Source organism: Rhyacophila brunnea, unplaced genomic scaffold (genome assembly GCF_057557595.1).
Source record: "Rhyacophila brunnea isolate RB1 unplaced genomic scaffold, BYU_Rbru_1.0 scaffold_19, whole genome shotgun sequence".
Taxonomy (NCBI): domain Eukaryota; kingdom Metazoa; phylum Arthropoda; class Insecta; order Trichoptera; family Rhyacophilidae; genus Rhyacophila; species Rhyacophila brunnea.
Window position 1 is genome coordinate 10,037,501 of NW_028232848.1, and position 14,833 is coordinate 10,052,333.

Genomic DNA, 14,833 nt, shown 5'->3' on the forward strand with positions numbered 1-14,833 from the left:
TATTATTTGCTTAAAAAGATAGTCATCGACAATAAACAAATCAACATAGAGTGTAAGTTTGTCCTGTAGCGCTTACAAGTCTGGAACAAATATGCAGACATGTATGAAGTTGGCGACGGAAACGCGGTAGAAAAACCGGCGAGGATTATGTTCGACATAATCCTAAAAATAGCACTCACGTCTTGTCACAACTTGACTAAATTAAACGCTCTACTTCTAAATTCTGACGATAGATATTTCACTCTCTCTCAATATTTTTATTATATTACCTAGTCCAAGACAATATAGATATTTGTTTATTTAAATTAAATACTTGAAAATAGAAGGTAAGATTTAAATAATCGCTTAGTATGGAGCCTTCGCTACTGCCAAATAGTGTTCGAGGTGAAAATTAGGGTATTTTAATAATTTTTAATGCACCCACTTGAATTATGGAGTTATCGAATATTGACACACAATAATCAAAAATTGCATCGCACAACCACAAAATAAAAATAAAAATTATGGTATAAGTGAAATAGCGCCGTAGGCGTCATTTTTTCACAATTAGGGCAATTTTGTGATGTGTGTTTTCTCACTTGGCTGATCAATTCGCCAGGTCGGGCTAAAGCCCTGTCAGCCCCCCCCCCCCTTGTGGGGGCCATGGTTCAATATGCTCAAACTTGTACTTGATATGAAGTAAATAAAAAACAAACAAACAAACAAACAAATATAGAATACTGAAATGTCATTTCATTTTGATGTCCATAGTAACACGTATATATTAATAATTTAGTTGCTAGGACCACCCCCTTAGCAATCAATAATAGTCTTTTACTTTTTACGGATTTCTCAGAAATAACTTTCCATACAAAACAGAATTAACTGAAAATGAATTCAATTCTGCTTAAAGATGGCTAAAAGTATTAAAAGAATGCATTGGCATCGTGTTCTGATATATTCTAAAAGTTTCAAATTTCTAGCTAGTCGGGAAGTTAGTTAAAAATCGATTGCAAGATTTGTACTGGACAGACAAACAAGAATACGAGCTATTTGCCATAAAAGAGAGTTTTTTGCCATTGAAGCAAATTTGTGGTGAATTTTTATCTCACTATACCGGTTAAGCCACATGCCGGGCCGCCCTAAGCCAGCCCCCCCCCCCATTGCGGGGGCCATGCCTAGCATCCAGGTTGTTTAAGTAAATTGTTTTGTATTGTCATACAATATTATATTCTCAGGTAAATAGGTATCATATTCCTGAAAAAAGAGACTGGATATAGTGAAATGGAATGCAATGCAATACGATATTATAACGTTAGACGCACATAAGAGAACACACTGAAAAACGGCATTTATTTTACTGACACAATAACGGATCTGTATAAATAAACTATTAAATTTACACCATCTGAAATTCAATCCAGATTTAAAAAAACAATGTTTTTTTTTTCAATTCGACTTGTCCAGTGCCTTCCTAGCATTCCATGTCATTTGGTGCATAAAATTGCCATCTTATTGGGTAACTTTTTTGGGTATTATCTACTCTAAATCTATTTGACCTTAAAATGAAGGATTGATCTGTAGATCATCTTCTCTCATAGTCAAGAAACAGATTCTATCAATACACATTGTAATTAGAGATGTTGAAGAATTCTCGAGAAATCGATATAATTACAAAGTTATCTTTTTAGATCTTCCGGCAAAATATATTTTACCAATAAATTTAAAAAATTCCGTTCAAAATGAAAGTCGATTTTTTTAGTTCTTCGCCCAAAAAAAAATTGGGAAATTCCATTTAGAATCGAGGTCAAGGTTTTTTCAGAAAAAAATTAAATTTTCTTGAAAAATTCTATAATTTTTTTTTAAATCCCGGTTGTAGTCGGCAGCTTAGCCTAGTGTCAATTTCTCGAGATTGGCCTTTTCTAATTATTTCTCGATAATTCTCGAGATGACACTTTTAATTGTAATAAGGATGGCATAGCTAAAACGGATTGAAAATATCTATCTCCACAGTTCACGACATGGCCCCCACAAGGGGAGGGCGCGACAGGGCTTTAGCCTGGGGGGCCCGGCGTGACAGGTAGACCAGATAAGTAAGATAAACACACATCACAAATTTACACTAATAGTAAAAAAGTCTATTTTATTTATATTACTATTTTACTTCGTGAGTAGTGGTCGTGTGATGCAATGTATAATTATTGTGTCAATACTCGACAACTCCATAATTTAAGTGGATGTATTTATAAACACAAAAAATCGCTAAAATACACAGAATACTATTTGGAAAACGCTACTATAGAGCGTCATACGGCCTTTAACCTTAGTGATAGCTAAAGATCCTAGTCTGGGGCCCCGCTTCATGAAGTGGGTGCCATGGTCCACGGAATGCCCATATATTTTTTATTCTTCCGTAAACATGTCAATACCTACATATAAGGCAGAGGGAAGATATAAATTAATTTTCCATTATTTGGAGGTATTCTGTGGTGGTAATCTATCCACGACCATAAGCTGTGGCACATTTTCTTTATGGCACCATTCCAGTTCAAGCATTCTGGGATCTGGTGACATGGCGTCCCTGGTTGACCAGCTTCTTTTGTCAGATTATGCGTTATTTCATTAAGTACCCTTAATTCTCATGTGTGATGGAATCCATTGAAGGCAGGTTATGTCTACCCGTCTATTTTGTTTGACTTTGATAGTAACTTTCTAGAATAGATCCATCTGCTTGGAAGATTTTGCTTCTACAGTGTATTTCCTAGTTATATCTTAGAATGAGTAAAAAGGTATTAAGGGTGTACTAACTTGTCTCGGTGTTCTGGAGTTCGCTGTAGTGGCAGTGGCGTGGGCGTTGGTGGCTGTAGGGGGGTCGCAGGGGCTGAGCGGGCGCCTGCCCCCGCTCCCCCTCCAACCGCCGTCGCTGGGCAGTTGCTTGTCGACCTGGAACAAATAGAAATAATTGTTATTTTATTTTCTTTTTCACTTTTTATCCTGACGACTGACATACTGAACCAAGACCGACTATAGACAGGTTGGAGCACGGAATTATCTAGTTTTGGTGGTAGTGCAAGTTATCGATTATTTTCGAATGTATATTTCGTTCAAATCAATTAATGCTTTACCATGTATTTGACAAAATCGTTATTTCCCACAAACGGCTTAAAATAATATTGTACTCGTAGTATGAGCAATAACCAGCCCTCGAAATGGACTAGAGCACACCGTAGCATGCCTCCGGTTCATACAATCTCCGTAATTATCGCTCCGTCTCGTGGAATACTTAAATATTGCTTCACGGTTCTTAATCATTAAAAAGCAATAAAATTCACTTTCTAGATAATAATATATATAATGTTGAAAACGAAGCTTTTCGGACATATGGTACAAAACAATATATACGTATGACGTCTCTAAATAACATTTTAAAGACGGTTATTATAATTGACCACTTGGGTTAGATATGTGTATATATAATATAATATAGATAGATAAAATTAGATAAATATGTCAATATTTTCAGAAAATTATCAAGCGCACCGGTTCGTAAAATGTCTTATTTCAAGCGCTGGCGGTAACTCGCATTGAGATCGAAATTTCGAGTTTGGTGTCACGGCCTGATTCCATGGCAATGTCGTCAATAAAATCGAAGCAAAGGAATTGACTGGACAGCACTGCAGCCAAGAATATCCAATAATAATATATTTGCAAAGATGCAACAGCAGGTTTCGCATTAGTTTGTTGAAAAAAACCCATTGTTTTTGTTAAACTTTAATTGTATCAGACTTTTATACGTATATTTATTAGTTATAGTTATGTCCATCGGTCACAATATAAGATTAAAAAAATATTACGTAAAAACCATTTTTAATTCAGTATTAGTGGTCCGCGAAAAATTTGTCCCCTTTTTACCAGTCCGCAGGTGTAAAAAGGTTGGGGAACACTGCTATAGAGCATACAATTGTATTTGCCTGTGTTCTGGTCTCGACCCATAGTAATTAGTAGTAGGCTATGACCCAAACTACGTAGTATAGTTACGGTGGCCATTCGTCCTTTAATTTATCGTAGTATCCTTTTCTTACATTCACTTTTCTTTTAAAAATCCACTTTTGTCGTTTATTTGGAAATCCATAAGTGGTTTATTTCTGTTAGGTATTACAAAATTTCAAATCGCAAAAGTCACATAAAAAACTGCGCTTAGATTCAGGGACGGCCCATGTACAGGATAAAAAGTGGAGTGCACCTCCGTGTTAAAATTAAACGATGTTATCCAAAAACATAATGATACAATATGGATTATAGATTTTAATACGGCAATCGCAGCATACGATTTTATTGACAACTAATTGCTTTATACAATAGAGAAGATTTTTACGTCACCGATGGAGCATTATCCATACCACAGATATTCACAAATTACTCGAGAGTATTTAAAGAAAGCGTTATAGCGCCTGTACACGTACATGGATTTACTGGCAGCAATAGTGCGTATTTTAAAATATCGTGACAATAACTCTCTCCAATCTCATTCTCCAAGAGTAAGGCGATGTTGTCATTTTATGGTACTATTTGACATGTAGTGAAAATCAGTTAACCTCAAAATGAGTGTAATTCGTTTTTTTGCCGGGAGGTTCGCCACTATCATTTTACTGCGCAGGCGCAGATCAAAAAAATCTCTACTGTCGCATGAAAATTCAAAAACTTCCAAACTTTTTTGATTCATGCATGAAAGCTTGCAACTGCAGTATAATACATGTTTACCCATACATTTTCTTGTTATGACCGCGATAATACTAACTGTCAACAGTGAATGCATGCACGTGTAAACGGGGTATTAAGCTTTTGCAAATAATTTCTACGATACCGATTACTTCAGTAGATAGTGAGCGTTGCTTCTCAACTTTAAAAAGGATTAAGTCATTTATGAGAAATACCATGTCTCAAGATAAGATAAATGCTCTTGCGATGTTAAGTATCGAAAACATAATGTCAATGTCGAACTTCAATATTCGTGTAATCGACATATTTTCAAATCCAAAAATCGGAGGATGGACTTCTTGCATACATAAGTGAGTCTTCTTTTGCACTCCCTAATATTATTGTAACCGGCCGCCACTGGATAGATTGACACAGCGAAAAAATATCTGTCCGGCGTGATCTACCAGGGAAAATTTTCGATTGATAAACTCAGAATGTCTAAAAATGCTCCCGTAAATAATTCCAATAGGCAGAAGAGATAAGCCTAAAAAAGCTCTGACATGTTTCGGCAAGGATAAGTAACTGTTTAAAAAAAACTCTAGGTATCTGATTCTGAAAGGAACATATTCAATCTATTGCCGGAAAAAGCTAATAAAAAGCTTTCGAATCTGGTTCTGAAGGGAAAATTTACGATTGGTTGCTCAGAATACATTAAAAAGATCCTGTTGTCTAATGTCACGCAGAAAAAATGGTGAGTTGAATTAATAGGTAGATACAATACAATCATGTTTTTGTATAAACATCGCGCATCTTTGTGTTAGCCCGGTCGCAGATACAAGCTCGTATCGACTGCAAGACATTTAACTTAATGTAACGCAATAGCGTATATGTTTTTGGTTGAAAAAAAATCTGCTTGTCGCATATAACAAATTTCACTCGACATGTGTTGCAAGTAGAATAGAAAAATGTTGCTTCGGCACATGTAATTCGTTTTGGCTAGCCGCGTGACGTCACTGTCCCGGCTTGATCCTGCCTGTGCAAGGAAGACAGTTTCAACACATCTGACTGCTTTCTTTGACTTATGACCATGTCACAGTCGAAATGAGTGCGACCCATTATGGTGTGACCGGACTCACGTATTGTCGCTACATTTCAAAATCAGCCAAGTCCACCTTTAGGTATTTTTTACTTTTTTTGTGAATTGCTGAAGAACTACTGCTTTCTAACATTTCTGCATTATCAAAATGTGAAATTTATTAATTTTAAATATTCTATACTCGAAACTATATAAACTATATAAACTTTCACCCTTGTGACTGTGTATTTGAGAAAACGAAAAGCTGTTTTTCTCCTATTCATCTATTATGGACTTGGCTGATTTTGAAATCTAGCGACAGTTAACTCTCTGTACAGTTTACTGGGAAGGGAGAAAGAAATGAAGCTTTATTATTAAAATTTGTAATGTAGTCAACAACATTTTATTTGTCGGATGGTTTTTTTTTGTAAAATCAATACTATTAGCTAATGAGTAAAATATTATACTTACTTAATATACTAAGGTAACCGAAAGTCTATATCTAATACTTATGTTTAAAAAATATTACGATTTTTTAAAAGTATTTTTGGCGATACGATCCAGCGCATCTACTCTATAGACAACACTACCATCGGCCGCTATCGGCGGTTAATGAGGGTAGTTTATCATATGTTTGTATTTAAGTATTATAATTGTTACAATAAGTTAGCCGTCTAAACAGTCAACACTGTCAATCTCACTCTAAAATTTAGCACAGCCAAGAGAGGTGCCGTTAAAACATAGCGTTAATTATTTATAAGTTTAATACGTTTTAATAAGTTAGTTGTAATTGTTACTATAAGTGTCAAAACTTCGATACAAAAATATGAAAAACTACCCTCGATAGCTGCCGTTAGCAGTCTTGTGTATAGAATAGATGCGCTAGTGTAATAAAAATTTCAAGTTATTATACGGTTTAATGGAATTTTAAAATTGTTAACAATAATGAATTTCAACAACACTCAACGAACACAACGACAGCGTGAAAGGCGCTTTTACTCAAGCAGAGCAATCACACCGGCCGTTTGGAACTTTGTCATTGTTTCCACACGATCACTCTACGAAAAAAATCAAGTATCCCTTCCCCCACAAAACTAACGTATAATGTATGTCTTGCTAAATTGAACGTAGCAACAACATGATATTAAAAATGTATGTAAAATTGTAAATAGCATTTTACTTCAAGAATATTTTTTTTGCGGCTTGGGTATTTTCAGCAGAACGTAGAGAAAACCTTCTCGCATCTGATCTATATCATATTATTTTATTTTTTGTGGACTGGCTACGTTCTGCATAACTATGTCCAATTTATCGTCGCATTTTTTCTGGGATGAGCAACACAACATGATGCACTTAATAATACCCATTATTTTTTTACCAACCATTATGGTCACCGTATGATCGATAATGCCGTGACTTACGATTAGTGTACTTAAAATTATCAAATGCACATGTCATGAGTGAACACGCAACTAAGAATGCCAACAGGTGAAAAAATAACAAGAAGCCCAGAAATTATTTATACATACATACAGGTAAAAGCCATAACGACACGACTTCAAGACAAATGTTTCGGATAGTGATTGATTGTTATTGGTTTTATTTCTATTTTACAATAATTTACAACTCATTAAAAACAAAATTTTCACAACATATTTTATTTTTGCAAAAAAATGTTATTTGCGAATTCTGGCAATGTCAGAGGGGCGGGGGAAGGAAGAGTAAATCGTCTCTGTTCTGGCAGAACACACTAACTGGAGAATACTAGTTTTGTATAATAATAATGTAATAATTTGACTTTGAAGTTATTAAAATGTTTGAAATGGTCCATCATGTGAGTTTATTAAGTAATCGTAAAAAGGATGACTTTAAAATAAAGACTGTTCATTTAAAGAAGGTTTCCAGACGGTAAAGTTTGAAATAAGGAACATTGTGGTAGGTATAACTTACTCAATATGTCATTTTTTCGAATAAGTGTCTTCTGCCAAAACAGTGACGAAATTTACCCGGGCCTCATGATTTTAGGGGCCGCAATTTTCCACTTTGTTATAAAAATGCATCACTTGTTCGCAATGCATACCAAATTTCATTGTTTTTTTAAATATCGCTGTATCTTTCGCGGCACACTAATTTGACGAGTTCATTTATCTACCTAAAAATATATTACAAAAATTATCTTGTCACATGAGTTTATGATCCGCACACACATTGACATTTTAATTTAAAGGGAACGTTGCTTGCGATCGGACTGCTGGAGTCACGGCTCCTGTGTGTTCTATCTGCTCTAAATATATAGTCCTGCGCATCTATTCTATACACAAGACTGCTTTCGGCCGCTATCTAGGGCAGGGAAGTATCCAAGCATTAACACTTATTGTAACAATTACAATAAGTTAGTTGTCATTGTTACAATAAGTGCTATGTTTTAACAGCACCTCTCTTGGCTGTGATAAATTTTAGAGTGAGAAAGACAGTTTTGACAGTTCAGACGGTATACCTCAGTAGAGTTCAGGCGTGGCTTAAAAAGATCGTGGCTAAGCGATGCGCGGATTGCGGGTCGCGGGTGCAAATGACGCATGCTGAGCGAAATGTAATTTGTCATATAAATCCAACATGCGTCTATTTAATATTCTGTTTATTGTTTTATTAGTAACAATAATAATACATACACATGGCATGTTTTCTTTTAAAAGTAAATGAGTAACGTTTTTAGTTATCTTTACACGATTTAAGAATTAATACCCCCGTCGCCATCACGAAACAAATTTACGTATTCACACCTCAACGTTCGCTCTCAGACTGCCAGCGAGTCCAAAATTTCGTCGCGCCTATAGTTGAAAATTATTTGCCGGTTCACTGAAGTATCGCCTTCATATTTCGATACTTTCCTACCCTAGTTAGCTGCCGTAAAGGCTGAAAGGAGTCTTGTGTATAGAATAGATGCGCTGGAGTAGGTATATATAATTCAATAATATTCCCTGGGATTTTGAGTAAATAAATTGAATGGCTACCTGCCAACATGAGGAATGCATTTTAACTAGCCATTCAATTTATTCATTCAAAATACCACGGAATAATAGTATTATATAGCTACCCAAGACAGTGGTAACTTTTTTTGATGCGTGTAATGGAATCGATTTGTCAGAATATTTAAAAGGGGCCTCGAAACGGTTCAAACTAGTCATATAATTTTATTTAATTATACCAGATTCTTAAAAAAATGCGTATTTCTCACAAATTAAATGTAAAACAATAACAAAACCAATGTAATTAACATTAAAGAGGCCCATGACATAATCACTCAAGCAGATACGTACCTGTACTCATATTAAAAATTAAAAAAACAAGTATATTATTATGTGTCATCGCTGAGCTGTTATTTTCAATAATTGTTGTTTTAGTTGGATTATGTCATTCTAAGAAAGTGATACAAACATTGATATTTTTAATAGTTACGTTGATAGTTGTAATTTATAGTTTTTTTTTTGTGGGGGGTCTCACAATAAACCAGACCCTCGGGCCTCTGAGTCGCTAAGCCCGCCACTGTTCCGAGACAAATAGTCAAAATCGATGTTATTATCGTTGTAGTGTCGAGGCAGTGTTATAATTACAACTGTACTATAATTATAGTATTTGTACCATCATTTTGGTCCGCGTACTATGTACGATATAAAACAGGTATAGTATGCCCAAAATACTATACTTTTGAATATCGGAAAAATATGTAAAAAGTACTAAAATTTCGATATTTCCGTTCGATAAATTGGTGCAAAGTACTATAATTTCGCAATATACCTACGAAGATTTGGAAAACGTGAAAAAATCCCTTGACTTTGGCTTAAGGCGTTGTTTCAATGAAACGGCAAATAATTTTCAACTATAGGCGCGACGAAATTTTGGACTCGCTGGCAGTCTGAGAGCGAACGTCGAGGTGTCAATACGTCAATTCGTTTCGTGATGGCGACGGGGATATTATTTCTTAAATCGTGTAAAAATGACTAAAAACGTTACCCAATTACTTTAAAAAGATACATGTCAATGAATATATTGTTACTAACAGAACAATAAACAGAACATTAAATGGACGCATATTGGATTTATATGACAAATTATATTTCGGTCGGCATGCGTCATTTGCACCCGCGACCAGCAATCCGCGCATCGCCTAGCCACGATCTTTTTAGACCATGCCTCAACTGAGGTATAGCCTTAAAATTAAATTTCTTGAATTCTTTGGTAAGCATTTTTGGTCGCAAAAATACCTAAATAAAATGGGTTCTCGGAGTTTTTCCAATTCTCCGTTATTTTTTTTTCTGAGAAACAAAAAACCTATACATTTTCAACAGATTACACCGCGTACTATATTTTTTCCCCAAATACTGTAATTTTGTAGGCTATGTACTATAAGTCCACTTTGAAAAGATGACAATACTGTGTCGAGGTGACGATGTGTACTAGTATACTCACACCTTTTGTTAGTTGAAATAGTTCCTCTCTAAAGTGACAGATTTCTTTATTATTCAGTGACATGACAATCTGGCATAATCATAAATCACGCATTTGGAGGCACGTCGAAAAATCTGGGTTTTTGGATTTTTAGAACACACTCTTTCTGCCACACCCCGCTTTCTACATCGACCAAACATTTTTGTGCAGCGACCGTACCTACTAAATTCTAAATAATCCAGGGGAGTGCCGCTAACCTCACAGAATATAGAAACAATATTCTATTACATTCATTTCGATTGTTACGTAACTCCACTGATTTACCATAACGATACCCTAGCTATATAGGGAAACAACTCAAAATAACTGTTTTAAGTTTTAAGATACATTGGACATTACAAATTATAAGTTTAAGACGTTCACAACATGACATGAAACATTATTATAAAGAAGAAAAGTAAACAAAACGATAAAAATGAAAATATTATAATAACAAGATAAAAAGAATTTTTTATATACCACGTTTTTAAATTTTCTGTTGAATCATTTATAAACTTGACAATTCTGTGTATTGATAAATACTTTTTTTGTACTTGATAGAAATACTGAATTAATATAGAATACTGAAATGTCATTTTGACATTTCATATTGATTTCCATAGTAACGCACTATATATTAATAATTTAGTTGCTAGCACCCACTTAGCAACCAATAATAGTGAGTAGTAAATATTACTTTTAACGAATTTCTTCCGAAAAATACCAAACCGAATTAACTGAAAATGAATTCAATTCTGCTTAAAGATGGCCAAAAGTATTAAAAGAATGCATTGTCGTCGTTTTCTGATATATTCTAAACGTTTCAAATGTCTAATGTCTCGCTAGTCGGGAAGTTAGTTAAAAATCTTGGACAAACAAGAAAAAAATTGTACTGCACAAGAAAAATACAGGAAAAACAAGAATACGAGCTAATAAAAACGTGGTAAAAACTGTAAAAAGAGAACATAATATAAACAAAAGTTACAATTATACATTTATAGAAGTTCAAAGAAGTACACCGAGTTTGCTAAGGAGACCCTTTGTTAAGAATTTATAAAATAGTAATATATTTACAAACTCACCCTCACGCAAGTAGAATATATCAACACCCAAACCAATTTGGTTAAACATAGTTATCGCCCTCCCAATTGGTATTACCAGTGGCAGGTTGGTTCTGCACCTTGGGAGAATAAACAACTGATGCTCTCTATTTATAATGTCGTGGGTCCTAGGTTCGAATCCTGGATGTGGCAAGTACACATCATATTGTTTTTCAATTTGTGTATGAACCCGAGTATAGACCTAATAGGTTGAGCAAGTGGCTGACATCAATTTCTCGTAAAAACAAAAATCTGTTAATACAAACCTCCACTCTGTGGGGGCCAATATGATCTTATTAGGATCGGACATGGTCGAGAGAAAAGAAGAAATATATAAATACGGCTCCAAATAGTATTTGGAAGGTATTTAATTTCGTATCCGGAAATTTGTACGTAAACAGTTCATCGTGGGACACTTATTCGTGCGCCGCAGTACGTGAAACATGAGTTCGTGTAACATTTAATCAAATAACGAGTTCTTCGTTGAACATTTCACCGTGGAGTATATTTGTACGTATGCTACAACATGTGGCGAATTTTATGAGATGTTTTTACTAGGTTAGGTTAGGTTGGGGTTAATCTAATTGGAACAGTACTATTTGCAAACCATCGCCGCATTTTGTAAGATACGTACAAATGTATTCCACGGTGAAATGTTCAACGAAGAACTCGTCATTTGATAAAATGTTATACGAACTCATGTTTCAAATACTGCGTAAAAACCGTTATAAACGGTTAAATAATAACAAATAAATAAATGTTTTCAATAAAACAATCAAATTAACCTTTGACATTGTATCCATAATAAAAAGATATTATTTTTATTAAAAATAAGTTAATTATTTGAATTGCATAGATAACGAATTATTTCATACACAATGTTTATAAATTTACGATTCCTTATTTTACAGCTTTAATATGATAAGGGGTCATATTATATTATTACAAATGATGACCTTGGGGGAGGAGGTGTAGAAAATATGACGTCGCAAAACCAACAATATAATTAAACTTATTTTTCTTTGAGAATAAAATATTTCATGTAAACATTAACACTATATTATTTAAATCGATTATTTTTTAACGAATAGGGAGGGGGCAAAAAACTGAGGAGTAATTCAGTAACGCGAAAGATTTTGTGACTTAAGGGGACGCTCTACAGAATTGCCCTTGAGAATTGAAAATATGATTTTTTTACATGTGGTCCGGAATTGTTGCTCTACTGGTAATATTCAAAGGTCGCCGACAATGGTTTGGTCTAAAATAAATATTGTTATCTTAATTAAATTTAAATGATAAACACTGTCGAAGTGGATTAAGAATGGGGTGACCAAAAAATGATATCTTCTAATATACGTAAATGTTACTAAATTCAATTAGTTAATCAGCTGTTTGGTGGCAAGTAATTGCAACCAATATGATGGATAGCCACGATATAAACTTAATAATATATTAATAACGTTTTAACCCGAAATTGTCCGAGAACTAAACATACGAAGGATGTTGAAATACATATCTACCTACATTTGTATTTCATGTGCTATCCAAAAAACATTATTTATGAATAGTATTTATTTTGAATGTGTAAGACCTATTACATAATAATTTTTAAAAAAATAGGTATATATTGTTTAATTCTAATGCATATTTAAAAAAAAGTGGAATATAGTTTATTATAAAAAGAAAGTGACTTTTTAGTACTTACCCGATTGGTTTAAATTTAGTCTGACACTTTTACAAACAAGTAACGCAACTTTACTTTTAGTTGGTAGGTACAATAATTATTGTATTTTGTTGGTCAGTAAAGCCAATGCAAGAAATAATTTATACTTATAAAAAATGATTATTAATGTGGTCACCCACAGATTATTTTTTTTATTCAAAGCTAGCGGATCGCTGAGAACAAGACAAAAAAACTGCCGACTTTATCGAATCACCCAGGGCTGTCGAAGACGTCTTACTTGTTTTTATGATAAATTGTTTTTAATTGTGTGCAATTTGGCGGAAAAATATAATATATACAGTTGCTTAGCATTCGGTTATCCAATGAGCTGGGTTTTGTTTACTCTTCTGCCGACATCCTACAGTTTTATTTTTTATCTTGCCCATCTCGCGTAAGGCTATCTGATATTATAAAAGTCACACAGTACAACAGTGCTTAAATCTAATATGTAATTGCACCGGTTTAATTAAAAACTATAACGAAATTAACATTTTAATGATTTACAGATTTTCCTTTGTTATATCAACTTATTAGCAATTTTAATGAGACAAGATACATATTACGATATATCCAAAATACACATCATCAGATAATATGTGAAATATTTTGATAAGCAAAAGAATAAGAACAAAACAAAAATAACATAATATAATCAGCTAGTCTTTTCATAATTATTTTAGATGAATGTTGTATGCCGTTTGCCGCTTGAAAGTATGTAATTATTCCATCTGTACAGTAAGCTATTTTTAACTTTAAATTTGTAACTCTTTAAAACGTACCATTAGATTGATATTATTTTGACAGCCCTGTATTCCGTCGGCCGGCGTCTGGTTACGTCGCATACATGTTATGTTTGAAGGTAATAATAATAATGATTATTCATTCGACCGAGAATTGTAATTAATAATAATTGCGTTTCTTAAAATAAATCCCCGATGGTTAGAGGTTTTTGAGGTTTGAGGAATTAAAATGACGTCCTTTCAACGCTGAGATTACTCTCTGAATGAACTATGAATGACCTTGTCCTGTTCAGCTCAGTCTTAAGGGCGGATATGCTCAGCGTAGGTCAAAATGGAGCATTTATTTAATTTTCAAAGCATGATCCTGGACATTCCTTAAACGTAGGTAGTAGATATTCTATTTATTTAATTTTGAAACCTTATTATCCTTTATATTTTTATTTTAAACATTTGATGACTGCATAAAGTATTTTTATTACATAAAATAGTATTCTTTTAAACCTCTCGATCTAATGTTTTAGAATATAGTCATATTTCAGTACATTCATGTGCAGTGATGTTAAGATTTGTTAGATTTATTGATAATTAAACGCATTCATAAAACCATTAGTATAATTGTTTACTATTTAAATAATATAAATATTTACGATAAAAATTATATTTATAATCTCTGTGATCCAAAATTTGACAAGAATTAGGCATTTTATTATTCAAAAAATGGGCACGATTCACACATTTGAAGATAATTATAATGATAAGCTATGTCTTTGACCATTCAAATGTGAAAAAACATCCTACGAATAATGATTGTTTTATAATAATTATTGACCTAAGAATAAGGTAGTATTTTTTTGAAATACGCCATTTATATTGGCATTTCATTCCAGCATGTGTACGCGGATGTGGTCGCATTGTTTGAATGTACGGACATTTTAGTTTAAATAAATTACGAGGGGGCCTCCAAACTTGTCAGTGCCACAAACCTCCACGTACCTAAAATCGTCGCTGCGTGAGAGTATGTTTCGTTGATTTT

The 14,833-nt window shown here is 33.7% G+C and overlaps 1 protein-coding gene across 1 annotated transcript in view; it reads right to left on the reverse strand.

The window, feature by feature from the left end:
• Window positions 1-2,771: 2,771 nt before the first annotated feature.
• Window positions 2,772-14,833, reverse strand: part of LOC147072724 (uncharacterized) — a 51,813-nt gene continuing 39,751 nt past the window's right edge. Inside the window, exon 2 of the mRNA XM_085946264.1 lies at window positions 2,772-2,922. Coding sequence (XP_085802390.1) covers window positions 2,772-2,922 — 151 coding nt within the window. The remainder of the gene's footprint in view (window positions 2,923-14,833) is intronic.